The 13,605-nt window shown below is 42.3% G+C and overlaps 1 protein-coding gene across 1 annotated transcript in view; it reads left to right on the top strand.

The window, feature by feature from the left end:
- Positions 1-13,605, top strand: part of lrp5 (low density lipoprotein receptor-related protein 5) — a 117,299-nt gene that overhangs the window by 46,593 nt on the left and 57,101 nt on the right. The window contains exons 4-6 of the mRNA XM_080002409.1: positions 2,299-2,367; positions 6,600-6,728; positions 8,394-8,590. Of these exons, the coding sequence (XP_079858535.1) occupies positions 2,299-2,367; positions 6,600-6,728; positions 8,394-8,590 (395 nt within the window). The remainder of the gene's footprint in view (positions 1-2,298; positions 2,368-6,599; positions 6,729-8,393; positions 8,591-13,605) is intronic.

Genomic DNA, 13,605 nt, shown 5'->3' with positions numbered 1-13,605 from the left:
ATTCAGGTCTCCCTTCAGCAGAATGCTACCCTGGGCCTGGTAATGGTTGATCTCTACTTGGAGATTGTTGAAAAAGTTTTCATTAAAGTAGGGAGATTCCTGGAGGGGGCTATATGCTGCACATATATATAAATCATTATCTTTTATCTAATTTGAGCCAGATATGGGTTGGTGCTTTTTTGATTTGTTTTAATTGGCTTGACAAATCCTCTTTGTACCATACAATAACCCCACCTGAGTCTGGTCTTTTTCTGCTTGAGGGATGGTAACAAGATTTCTGCGTATCCTGGGGGACAGTGGGTGTCTGTGTCCTGCCGACACCATGTTTCTAGTAGTATGACAATGTTGTGTCGTTCCATACATGTCATACACTCTGGGTTTGTACTCTTTGTTCTAAAAACTGTGTAACCCTTGAATGTTCCATGAGCTAATCAAGAGAGATTTAATTTCCTTCATATATTTTTTAACATAGATCTATGTACAATGACAAGTAGACAATTGAGTTGCAATTAGGATCGGGCAGCAAGTTATTCTTAAAAAAAATCATAATAATAATAAATAAACGTAATAATAAAAATAATAATAACAATAATTTATTATTATTATTTATCTTCTTTCTAATAATGGGGTGTGTGTGTGTGTGTCTGGGGATGTGTGTGTGTGTGTGTGTGTGTGTGTAGGTTTTTTATTTGTTTTATTATTAACAAGCTGTGGTCCTGTGTGGGGTGCTGTGCCAGGTGTGATGTCTAGAGGCCTGGCACCAGAGCCTGACTGCTCTACATTGGCTGGAGGACTCCTATTCTGGGTTCTGTTTAGTGGGAGTCTAGGATCCTGGGATCCTCTGGGTGGGGGTCTAGTAGGCTGGGATCTGGTAGGTTGTCTGTTGGGTAGAGCTTTCCTCTGTCTTGCTTGGTAGGGTGTGTGATGTTGTAGAGGAATTGGAGTGTCTCCTCTGTAGGGTGTGGTTCTTCCCAGGTCCTTTGCCAACATCCAGGTGTATTTCGGGGTCTCTCTCTCTCTCTCTCTCTCTCTCTCTCTCTCTCTCTCTCTCTCTCTCTCGACAGACTCATGTACTCAGGCACGTGTGTATGCACTGTTTTGTTTGTAAGAGCTGCTGCTAGAGCAGGGGTCGGTTCATTGGGCTTCACTCCTAACTCCGGCATGTCACTGTTAATATTCCTCCAAGACACCAGCTCTGTGTAGCAGCTTAGACGTGTTATAAAAAAAAAAAAACAATGCAAAAAGAGATGGAAGCACCAGAAGAAGAGGACGGAGCATTGTAGCAGAAATTTTGTCGCGATAATCCTAGGGAAGGTTAATATCAATACACTACAAAAACATCAATGTCAGAAAATGAATAGCACACTATCTGAATAAAGCAAAGCTATCTGCCAATGGGTAATATATATATATATATATATATATATATATATATAATATTTGATATATATATAATATTTGAAGATTTATCAGCAGAGTTCGCAATTGTTGTTGATCAAGGCCAGTCTGAAACAGGCAGTCCACACTGGACTTTCTATTCACCCCCGGACATGTCAATCAGAATGTCTACTCAATCCCTGCCCCCTGAATTTCGCCGGTTATATTTCTGAACTAGTTTCATTTTAGTTTAGTTTTATTACACTACATTTGGATCCAGAGACTAGGCAGGTTGAGATGAAAAGAGAAAAGTCTTTACTGATTTTGTACAAAATACTTAATACCTATAAGTCTTACAAAATACATAAAGGTACAAAAGCTGTCTTCACAAAGATCTGAAATAAATTTCCAGGAATAGCAGCATAGACTGACAAACTGACAATACAAACGGCCAATTGATAAGACTGAGGACAGGATATGTAAACTTGTGAGGTGATCACTGCGTCAATTTGTTCTTATGTCTTTTTGATCCAAAACTTCCACTTCTTTTTAAGTGTATCTCAACCTTGACACCCAAGCCCATATTTCTCGGCTATCCATGTGCACACAAAGTACATAACTCACAGACCTTAACTGAAGGCATCCTAGGTGTGTTTCTCTTTCTATTTGTGTGGGCATGCATGTTTGAAATCTCAACTTGTAGAGTGATTGAGAAATGTGTATGATAGAAACATAAAGGGCCGCTTTCTGTCTAAAATTAGCAGGACAAGATTAGTGCTGAACGTAAAGTGGTTATTCTGTCTTTAAACTCCTTTACGGTCCAAATTTCAACCACTTCGGACCAAAATTGTCAGTGTCGGAAAATTGAACAGATGTTTAATTTCTGACCATCTTGTCCCGATCTTTTTTTTTTTCCCTCAGTTACATGTACTGGACTGATTGGGGGGAGGATCCAAGGATAGAGCGGGCCGGCATGGATGGAAGCAACAGGTAACACCCAACTGTAACCTAGCAGATGCAGATACCTTTCTACTGCATGTCTGTCCATATTTCACAGGGCTTGGGTCTGTTTATGTGTCTAGCAGAGATGTATATTCTCAAATAATACAAACCCGGATCAAATGTCGATATTTCTAAAAATATCTTTACATTGACACAAATTTAAGTATATTGTTTAAATTTTTGTTACACATCTTGGTTATATTTAGGAGTTTGCCCACAAATCAGATGGATTTTATTTTCCTTCACCTATTTACTATTTCCTTGTTCCAACCTTTAGTTTGAGAAGATGGCAAAACCTTGTTTGTTGCAGTATTATAAAGAGGTGATTAGTGATGTCAGTTGTGATTTGAGACACAAGAGAGAGGTTCAATGGGGTAAACATTTAAACCTTTAAAACATGGTCAATCTCCTTTTGGAAATGGGAACTTGCAAAACTTGTGGTACTTCCGTAGCTTGCCGCGACTTGCTGTTCCTTGTCTCTTGCATTAGCACAGATAAAGCCAAAAGAGTTGATTTGCGGTAGGGCAAAAAAATTAAAATAAAACAATAAAAAAAAAAAAAAAAAAAAAACATAAAATGCACAATGATAAAAATGATCAAATTGCATTTTATCACTCTCTTTCCGGTATACTATATAGTCCAACTTGACAATATAGTCTATCTTTTTGACCATATTGGACTGCATTTATGCACAGTGAGAAGCTGCAGCAGGAAGTTTCTCAGTAGTAAAGCGTTCAACAAGATTTGACTATCAATTACTGTATTTGATATGAATCAAACCAACATTTAAATAATTTTAATCTGTAACCTAATTGCGCCTCTGAAACACTTCCTTAACCTGAATTTAATCACACCAATGTAGCATTATAACCACATGAATAAAAAAAATTGCACTCGTCAAAAAGGGTATCAATTATGTAGTGTTATATGGTTTATTAAGCTATTAAATTATCATACTAAATGACTTATTTACAGGGCACCACCCTTTTTATTCAAAGGGAAAATTATATAAACCAAATGAACTGTAATTGATCAGTCTCATAAGGATTGGAGCTCTTGTCTGAGACATTTACTACTGTCTTCACTTCTAAAGGAACACAAACAGCTGCCCTTCTTTCCAATAAATGGGATTTATTTTATCATGCTATCTAATTGAATAAATGTAAACATATAAAAAAGTAAATAATAGTAAAGAATGATAAAGACATTAAATTATAAAGAAAATAATTATATTTCTTATCATTAATTAAATGAATCATAAGAAAAGTAAACAAATGAAAAAAGGATTTAAAAATGGTGACACACTTTAACTCAGAAACAATAGTGAGGCAAGCAGTTATACGACTCTTTCATCAAAATAATGAAAAGAGGCACAAGCTAAGGACAGTTAGTTTCTCAGAAAGGAATTCATTCTAGAAAGGACTTAATTTAATTCGACATCAACCTGTATCAAGAAGCAGAATCAGGAGCCTTTTGCCTTATGCAACGTCGAGTTGTGGTAGAGAGTGTCAGCGGGCTTTACAAAGCTTACGTGGACCGAGTGGAGTCTGTGGGCAGTTGCGGCAGCTCGTCGTCTCTCCGACGACTTCCGGGTTGAAGGGCAATGGCGTCGGTGCGCTTCTCTTGTTGTGGTTGAGCGTCAAATGAAATTAATCTCACTACACTAACTTAATCAGTTAGGCTTGAATCTTTCATGGATCCGTTGAAAACAAAAAAAGAAGAAAATAATGTAGAATTGCAAAAACCGCAAGGTTTGGTGATTTGACATTTGACATTTCACTGCATATATATATGAAAGTATGTATATGTATGTGATGAATAAACCTCTTGAATCTTGAAACAAAAGAAAGAAAATTTTAAATAATCTTCTGTTGTGCGGCGGGAGCACGCTTGTTCAGTAAGATTAAAATTGGGGCGAACATTAGCCAAAACAAAGACTTAAAGAAAATAAATGAAAAAATGAAAAATAAAATTAAAAGAAAAAAGTTCTTACTCGAACTGTTGATCCCTTGTTGATGGCTCCTTATAACACTAAACACTAAAGTGTCTCGCCTTCTCAAAATGGTGGAGGAGGCGGAGTTTTTGTGTGCCTCCTTTCTTACTGGTTGCTAATTTTTCCTAACTAGTGAATGTAATTTCTCTACATGCAAAATTCACAAAGCTTCACACAACATGTTCAAACCAATTAATGATTTTCAAACATAAACGCTTGTGATAATGTTTTACATACAACATATAAAATAAAACAAACACATGGTCCAAAGCATTCTCAGTAATATAACATTCGTGACTAACTAACTTTTAAGACGGTTTCTAATTATTAACTATTAAAAATAATTTAAACCAAATAGCATAAAATAAATAAATAAAATAAATCTTTAACTGGACAATATACAATGAACATTGTAATCTTGGTGGTTATTGTGATTCCTACATGTTGGCCACTAGATAGCAACCTGGCAACATGGAAGTTAATACATTTAAATAGTATTATTGGTAACTTTGCAGTGATGAGAGTTGGATCATTTTTAATATAAAAACCTGCAGAAACAGGGCGCCCCAGTGGCTCACCGGGTAGAGCATACCATATACAAGCCTGAGTCCTTACCCCAGCGGCCCAGGTTCAATTCTGGCACAAGGGCATTTGCTGCATGTCATCCCTTCTTTCTCCCTGCACTATCACTATCATATAAAGCATGAAAATGCCCCAAAAAAAACAAACATCTGCAGGATTAATGTTACTTCAATTACTAACTGATTTGACCTTGGTTCAGATTTAGGCTGAACACAAAGGAGAGATAATTTGCAGGTGCAAATTACTTGTGGATCTCCTTCTCCCAGACATTTCAAGTCTTAGAGATGGCTTCTGGGCAATGGGGGGGGCTGGATGCAGGTATGGTGTGAGAAAAGGCTTGTTGACTCAGTCTCAGCCAAGGCAACAAAACAAAGCCATATGGTCCTCTTCCCATCTGTTTTTGTTCTGTCCCAATTTGCATCTTCAGTGTTCAGGAAGTTTGGGAAAGCTCCAAAAGATGGTGCTTTCCAATGAATAACAAATGTACACAAATTTCTTTTGTACATACAAAAAAAAAAAGGACACATGACACAGAATTTCAAGCAGATAGTGGGCACAGGGACGCTGACTGTCTGGATTAATTCTGCAGATTATTACAAGTCATAAATAGTTAAAGTGTAAAGAAAATACCTATTATTATTTTCTTTTAATATACATTCCATGCATTCTATTTACATTTATAGATTACAGCTCTTCCTCCTGGTTTCCTCTCGCGCTCTTAATTAGTTATTGCTGATTGCCAATTTCTGAACCCGTCACAACATACCTCCAAGTTCGCAGTTTTGTGCCAATAAAATCAAACCTGCTTGAATCACACTTGCTTGCATATTGTTAAAAAAATTATTTTTGAGACACTGCTAGCAGTGTCTCAAAAAAAATACTATTTCTGCTAGTTTCCAACTTCTATGAAACGAAAAATTTAAACGCTCTGCGTAAGGGACGGTTCCGCTCATTCCCACTCGGAGCAGTCCCACTGTGCCTCTCGCAGAGCAATTGTCCTTTGAGAGACGCTGTCCTTTGAAAGACACGTTTGACTTTTCCTTTGTTTTCTACTTGGATTTAACAAAACAAAACCTGTTCTGTGCTACGCACGTCTCTGTTGTCTATTTATTTTGTCAAAACTGTATTTTTCTAAATAATAAATCCTGCAATTCTGTAACTGGGGAGACTTGTGACTGCAGAGCCATCAATACCCAACCTGTTTTTTATTTTATATTGTTAAAGCTGCACAAACACAGTACTTTACCATCCCAAATAGCTGTGGCCTGCTGACTTACTACCACCCTGCTATGGCAGTCTGTGAGACCCCTTTGTTTCCCCTTTGTCACTGGCCACCCATCTTCTCCATGAGCCCAAAATTGTAAATTAATTTGAACATTTTACCTGATAGTTGCTTTTCAATGGTCGATGGTGCGTGCATGCAGTAACTAGTGCTTTTCTCGCTGATTTAAATTATGTCTGCAACTGCCAGATTGGAGCTTAGGTCATCTCCTCTAAGCAGGGCATTACCCACCTATTACCTTAACACACCCATTTCTTATCCTCCTAAAGACAATCCTGAAGACAATGAGTATTAGTAATAATACTTTGTTTTTGCTGGGTGCTGTTCTCAGTCTCTCTCTACCTCTTCTTCTTCTATTTTTAGGAAAGTGATAGTGGCTGTGGATATTTACTGGCCCAACGGTCTAACCATCGACCTGGAAGAGCAGAAGTTGTACTGGGCAGACGCCAAGCTCAGTTTCATTCACAGAGCGAACCTGGATGGAACGGCACGGTACGTAGACACAGGGTCATCCTTTAAGTGGTTTATTATGTGCAGAGATAGTGTTGTGGATAAAGCGTTCACTCTGTCTGCTAGGAATTCATTGGTGTTAACACACCAAAAACCCTATCAGGCCTGGACAACATGTAGACAAATTCATTATCGTTTATCACAGGAATGGCAGTTGTTTGGGAGACGACTGCCATTAAAAAGTTTGCTTGACTGAAACCTGAACAAAAACACATGGAAACCATTCCAGAATTAGCCCAAGTGATTTATTTATTAATTCAAACCTTGCCAGAAATCAAACCTATAAATATCCTTTGGTTATTACTCACAGTGTGATGCATGCAATGTAGTGAGGAAATGAGCCATAAAACTAAAGCTGAATTATGTGGGTTAACTGTGACATAACGACTTGTTGACTGAGATATTTAGACCAGTTGAAGAAAAAAATGTTGGTGAACATGTGAATAGTTTACTCTGAGATCTTGCACACATAGACTCTAAACCAGTCTTTTCCTTCGAATACTAGAAAGAGAGAGAGAGAGAGAGACTGGAGTATGCAGGGACTATCCAACACAAACAGAGCGCTGATGTAGAAGCCCCAATCAAAACACACACTCTCCACAATGTACAGTCCCTTCGTTTTCTCTCGCTGTTTGTCTCTTCACTCCCAGTCTTTTGATATTTATTACTTTTGATTCATTATTACCATCATAGAGTTGCATATATTACAAACCATATACTGTATGTTGAAGGGACTACTGGTGAAGGGTCATTCTGAATATATTCAATCTCGTTTTTTCCAGCGTAGTGTATCGATTTTTTCTCTCTGTCTTTCTGTGTGTTTGTGCTTTAATTGCCCAGATGTTTTTTCGGAGAGCAATCCAGCTCAATTAACTTACCATCAAAAATTTGTGAGTGGGATAAGATATATCATAAGCATCTATGAGCACAAGGGAAAATTCTTGGGGAAAAAATGTGCTGTTAGGCTTGGGCCGATTTACGATTAAATCGTTTATCGGCGATCGACTCCATCGATCGTGATTGACATTGATAACAGGCTTCTTCTTTTTTTTTTTTATCCGCCAGGAAAAATCAGAGAATTTAAATTGTGTAAGTGCAGTTTACCGTTTTCTTGAACTGGAGCGGAGGGGGAGAGGGCGGAAGAAGGAGAGGGAGGGAGAGAGGGGGTGGAGGCTCTCCCCATCTCTGCTCAGAGCTGTTGAGTAATCACTGGGGATCGGGTCTCACTTCTATTCTTCTAGACTCATGAATATATCTTGCTCAGACAATCCGCTACCTCGACACCCATTAATTTAAAATAAATGTAAAAAGCGCGCCTGATAAAAAGGGCAGGTGCTTGGACACCCTCTGTTCGTGATGAATATTGGAAAATGAAAAACAGGGAGACCGCATTTGCCACATTACGTTAAGTTCTGCGGACGCGGGAACCCCCGATAAAATCGTTTATCGATTGGAATTTTGCATGACCGCCCAAGCCCGTTTGCTGTAAAAGTATCAAATAATTCCTGAGTATACATAGTAATAAAGCCATGGTACACACCAATATGGCAAAATATAACTGCTCCTCCTCAGGGGTTTGTCTACTCTCTAGTACCACTTGCGTATGCATCCCTCCTTTCTTACACATTCAAACTACTCTTGTTCCAGTGAGACCGTGGTGGAGGGCACGCTGACGCACCCCTTCGCCCTGACGCTGTCTGAAGAGACCCTGTACTGGACCGACTGGCAGACTCGCTCCATCCACGCCTGTAACAAACATAACGGAGATAAAGCTCGAGAGATACTGAATGGTATATACTCTCCCATGGACATCCAAGTGCTGGGACCACAGAGGCAGCCTTACAGTGAGTGAAGTGTATGTGTGTGTGTCTATGTAAATTGTGGGAAATGTGGAGAATATATTTATTTATGTTTTCTGGGGCATTTCTAAAGGCTAGCTAGCAACAAAAAGATACATATGTATGTATACGTATATGTATCCCAGTATACATAACATATGTATACTGGGAACATAGGTGTTGGCTTATTTCTATTATAGCTGAACACAATGGAGAAAAGGTCGAAGCACTGCTTGCCTGGAAAGTCTGAAAGAAGAAAGCTTTTCGGCAATTACCTCAATTAGATTGATAGACAGTACAGTACTAGGGGAACCACTAACTAATGCTGCATTTACTGATTTTTGTAGAGCATTAGATGCTGCTCATGCTGCACAGCTTTAACACAGGCCTTCGTGGACACTTGCAACTACTCCTTATATGAGAGGAGGATCAGGAGTCTTGAAGCTGATGTTACCAAGGAGGAGAGCCAAAGGGAGTCTACCAGTGGCCAAATATTCTGGGCCAGATGGATTTCCTATAAATTTTTATCAGAAATTCTTGCCTTGACTTTTCAGCCCCCTGGTAAACAAGTAAGGGGATGCCAGACCAATTCAGACCAATTTGCAAATTAGTCTTGAACTTCTCTGTTCATTTTCGATTTCCAATGGCCGTTATCACAGGCACAAACCAAAATGTCTCAGGACGTAATTGGATAGTCCTACAACCAATCAGAGCAACGGAACGTGTGACGTAGGTTGAGCAATGGAAAAATGCCGACCAGTGGGGCCAGTTGGTAAATGTAACTTTAACAACAAAAACGCTGACCATATTAGTTTAGTTTTAGTCAGATTTTTAGTTCATAGATTTTATAGCCACATTGTAAGTCCTTTCCTCCACTTCTTCTCAGTCCCAGGGACTCCCTGGAAACAGATATTTAAAAATACTCCCAATCAATGGCCTTCATTGGGATTACATGACAGTTCTACAATACAAAAAACAAAGGGAAATATAATTGCTACGCTCTGATCAATGTTTCTTTACATTCTCCAAGTTATATGCATTCTTAGTTTGGTACAATTTAGGGGGCCTTTGTGATATAACTTCCAGGGGCGGTTGTGGGTTCCTAGAAATGTTTGACTGTCAAAGACCTGCGGCTAAATTAATGACATTTTCTGGAGAAAATGTCATTAATTTGCCCCAAAAGTGTATCCCACTGTAACGACTTTATCTATACCGACTATATCATTGCAGAATATGCTGCATACTGCACATTATTATTAATTCCTGTTCAGATATTGTACATATGCTGTTGTACACCGTAAAACACATACATATACATACATATATATTTTTCATTATGGATATTTCTGGGTTTTATCATTTGCCTATACATACGGTATAAAAGTGGAAGTTAAATGTAAAGTAAAAATGTGCCTTGTGCATTGCCATTCAGAGGAGGGGTTTCTCTCCTGGCACAGAGGGGAGTCATTGTAGGTGGCTATTGTGGTGGGAAGTAATGGCCTCCTGTGAGGGTCCTTATTGCAGCGGAGCTGAAGGGGCCTCTGGCTGAAGACACTTTGTTGTCTGAACAGTAGGTTGTGTAGGGGGTGTGCAGTATTGTCCATTATGCTGAGCAGCTTATGCAACGTCCTTCGCTCCACAACCAGCTTTAGGGGCTCCAGAGTTTGTTCAGTTTCTCTGAGTTGCTGGCTCTAATGCTGCTGCCCCAACAGATGACTGCAAAGAAAATTGCACTAGCCACAACAGACTGGTAGAAGATATGCAACATATTTTGCTGCACGCATTGAGTTTCCTCAAGAAGGGAGACCTGAGTTTCCTCAAGAAGTAGAGTCTGCTCTGTCCCTTCCTGTACACAGCCTCAGTGTTGCATTTCCAGTCCAGTCTGTTGTCGAAGTGAACGCCCAGGTACCTGTAACCCTCCACTACCTCGACCTCTTCTCCTAGGATGGAAATAGTGTTCGGCTTAGTCCTGGTCCTCCTGAAATCCACAACCATCTGCTTCGTCTTGGTCGCATTTAAGAGGAGCTGGTTGTTTCCACACCATGCCACAAAGTGGTCCACCAGTTCCCTGTACTCAGTCTCCTGTCCACCAGTGATACACCTCCCAACTGGAGAGTCATCCAAAAATTTCTGCAGATGACAGGACTTTGAGTTGTATTGGAAGTCTGCGGTATACAGGGTGAGGAGAAAAGGTGAGAGTACAGTCCCCTGCGGCGCCCCTTGTTGCTAACCACCCGCTCAGACACAGATTCCCTCAGCTGTACAAACTTTGGTCTGTCCGTCAGGTAGTCAATAATCCAGGAGGTGGTGGAAGCGTCCACCCTCATCTCTTGGAGCTTCTCCTGCAGCAGTGGAGGCTGCAGGCTGGATCATGTTGAAAGCACTGGAGAAATCAAAAAACATGATCCTCACAGTGCTGCCTGCTTTGTTCAGGTGAGAGTGGGCTCACTGAAGCAGGTAGATGATGGCGTCTTTAACTCCAACCTTGGGGCGGTAGGCAAACTGCAGTGGGTCCAGAGAGGTGCTCACCTGAGGTGTGAGATTGGGCCAATATGAGTCTCTCCAGGACTTTCATGATGTGTGATGTTAAGGCAACCGGTCTGTAGTCATTGAGGGCAGATGGATAGTGTTGCGACCGGGGCTGGGAGGGACTGAATCGCACGACACAGAGGCAGCTGGTAGAGGGGAGGGACAAAGGAGTTTTATTAAGAGTCACAGGAGTGGCTGGATCGGGCGGACGTGACCTGGAAGACGGGACTACCGGACAGGGCGAGGCAGGAAAGGACAAGGGTGACGTGGATGAGGAAGAAGGGATCCAGGTTCTGGGTAGGTGGACAGGGAACCAGGTTCGACGAAGCAAGACAGGAATGACTTGGACATGGAGAGGGAAACGGGCAGGTTAGTACGGAGACCAAACAAACAAATTCTCCGATTTAGACGGAGCCAGGAGAGATACCAACTCAGGTAAGTTATTTGACGATCTGGCGATGAGTGGATGGAGGACCTGGGAATAAATACAGTGGGTTCTGATGGTTGCTGGATCTCAGGTGGGTGGGTAGGTGCAGATGGAAGGAGTGGGAGAGGATATGAGCGGCCCCTAGTGGCACTAGGAGGCTGTGGGCTTGACAGAGAGGACTTCTTAGGTACCGGAACAAGGCAGGATGTCTTCCACAGCAGTAAAACCTTCCCCTGGCTGAGGCTGAGGTTAAAGAGGTGCTGTAGAATCCAACATAGCTGATCCACACAGACCTTCAGGCCCCTGGGGCTGATACTATCCGGACCCGCAGCCTTGTTCTGGTGCAGTCTCTCCAGCTGAAGGAAAGGAAACAGAGAGGTGACTCGGGGGGTATTGAAGTCCATGGTGGGGGTTGGGGGGTGAGGGGAGGCACAGTGTGAGTCTGTGGTCTTGATCACTGTGGAGATGTGAGAGGGAAACAGCTGTGGGGGCAGGGAGGGTGTGGGGTCTGTGTGGCTGGGAGTAGGGAGGAAGGCAGCTGAGGGTCCTGTGCTGAACCTGTTGAAAAACAAGTTCAATTCATTGGCTCTGTCCAGGCTTCCCTCAGCCTGATCCACCTACACCATGAAGCCTGTGATTTTTCATTCCTGACCACACATCCCGCATGTTGTTTTGCTGGAGCTTGCTCTCCAGCTTCTGCCTGTATGCCTCCTTGCTCTCCCTGGGTCTCACTTTCAGCTCCTTCTGCACACTCCTCAGGAATTCCCTGTCCCTGTCCCTGAAGGCTCTCTTCTTGTTATTTAGCAGCTCCTTCAGGTCGCTGGTGATCCAGGGCTTGTTATTGCTGAAACATTGCACTGTCCTGGTGGGGATGGTGTTATCCACACAGAACTTGATGTACTCTGTTATACAGTCTTTCATGGACTTGATGTCATCACCATGGGACTCACAGAGTACGTCCCAGTCTGTGGCCTAAAAACACCCCTGAAGAGTCTCATTTTCTTCCTGTGACTACCTCCCCACAATCCTTGTGAGAGAAGTGTGGTTAAAGTCTCCCGAAATTGCTATGAATGCATTTGGGTGTTTTGTTTGTAGTCTGGCAGTGACTGAGTTGATGATGTCACATGCCGCGTCGGCAACAGCTGTTGGTGGGATGTAAGCAGCAAAAATGGTGGTGCATGTAAACTCCCTCGGCAGATGATATGGACGAAAACTCACAGCTAAAAGTTCAATGTCCGGGCTACAGAAACGCTCCTTCACAGTAACATGTCTTGGATTATACCATCTGTTGTTCACAAACACAGTGTGGCAGATTCTCCACCATACGCCACCCAAGTGGCGTTTCCAGGAGCCTCCAGCACAGACAACAGGGGGTTGATAACACCAGTTTATTGTAGAGATGAGGCTAGAGGGGAATTAGCAAGGAGCAGATGGAACATGTCATGACAGAGGGCTCCCATCATGACTGAGTGTGTGGACGGGGTTTTAAAACCTGATGCTCGTTAGCCCAACCAACGAGCACCAGGTGTGGCTACTTAAGCCAACCCATACCCCCAACACCAAACTGAGGCCAGAAGGAATCCCCAAAGCCTACTCCCCCACCCCACCAAGCAGAGAACAAAATAATGAAAAAAAATGTTCGAAACAGACTCTGACACAGGGTTTCCATACCTCATAAAAACAAATGTGCAAAAGAATTTAACAGGTCACCTCCCAGAGGACCCGAGTTCCCCGGAGCAGCACAGTGGACCGGCCTCCTTCCACCATGGCGCCGACAGAATGCCCCCTCCTCCCTTCCGGAGCATGGGGCCTCGGGCTGCTGCGCTGCTGGTGACGGCGTGGCTGAACTTGGCCGCTGCGGGGGCTGCTTGGAGGGGTGGCCTGGCTGCTGTGCTGCTGGACGGTCCTCGGGGTGGCTGCTGGGTGGAGAAGCTAGCTGCCAGCAGTTACCTGTGGTGATGGCTGCGCTGCTTCTCCCCCGGTCCTCCACTGGACCCACCAGGTGCTGCCGCTGCCAGTTGAGAGGGGGTTGGTCTGGCTGCTGGATGGTCCCGGCGATGCCCGC

This window comes from Zeus faber, assembly GCF_960531495.2.
Source record: "Zeus faber genome assembly, chromosome: 6".
Lineage (NCBI taxonomy): Eukaryota > Metazoa > Chordata > Actinopteri > Zeiformes > Zeidae > Zeus > Zeus faber.
The sequence above is the reverse complement of the archived record's forward strand: the minus strand, read 5'-3'. Positions and strand labels throughout refer to the sequence as shown.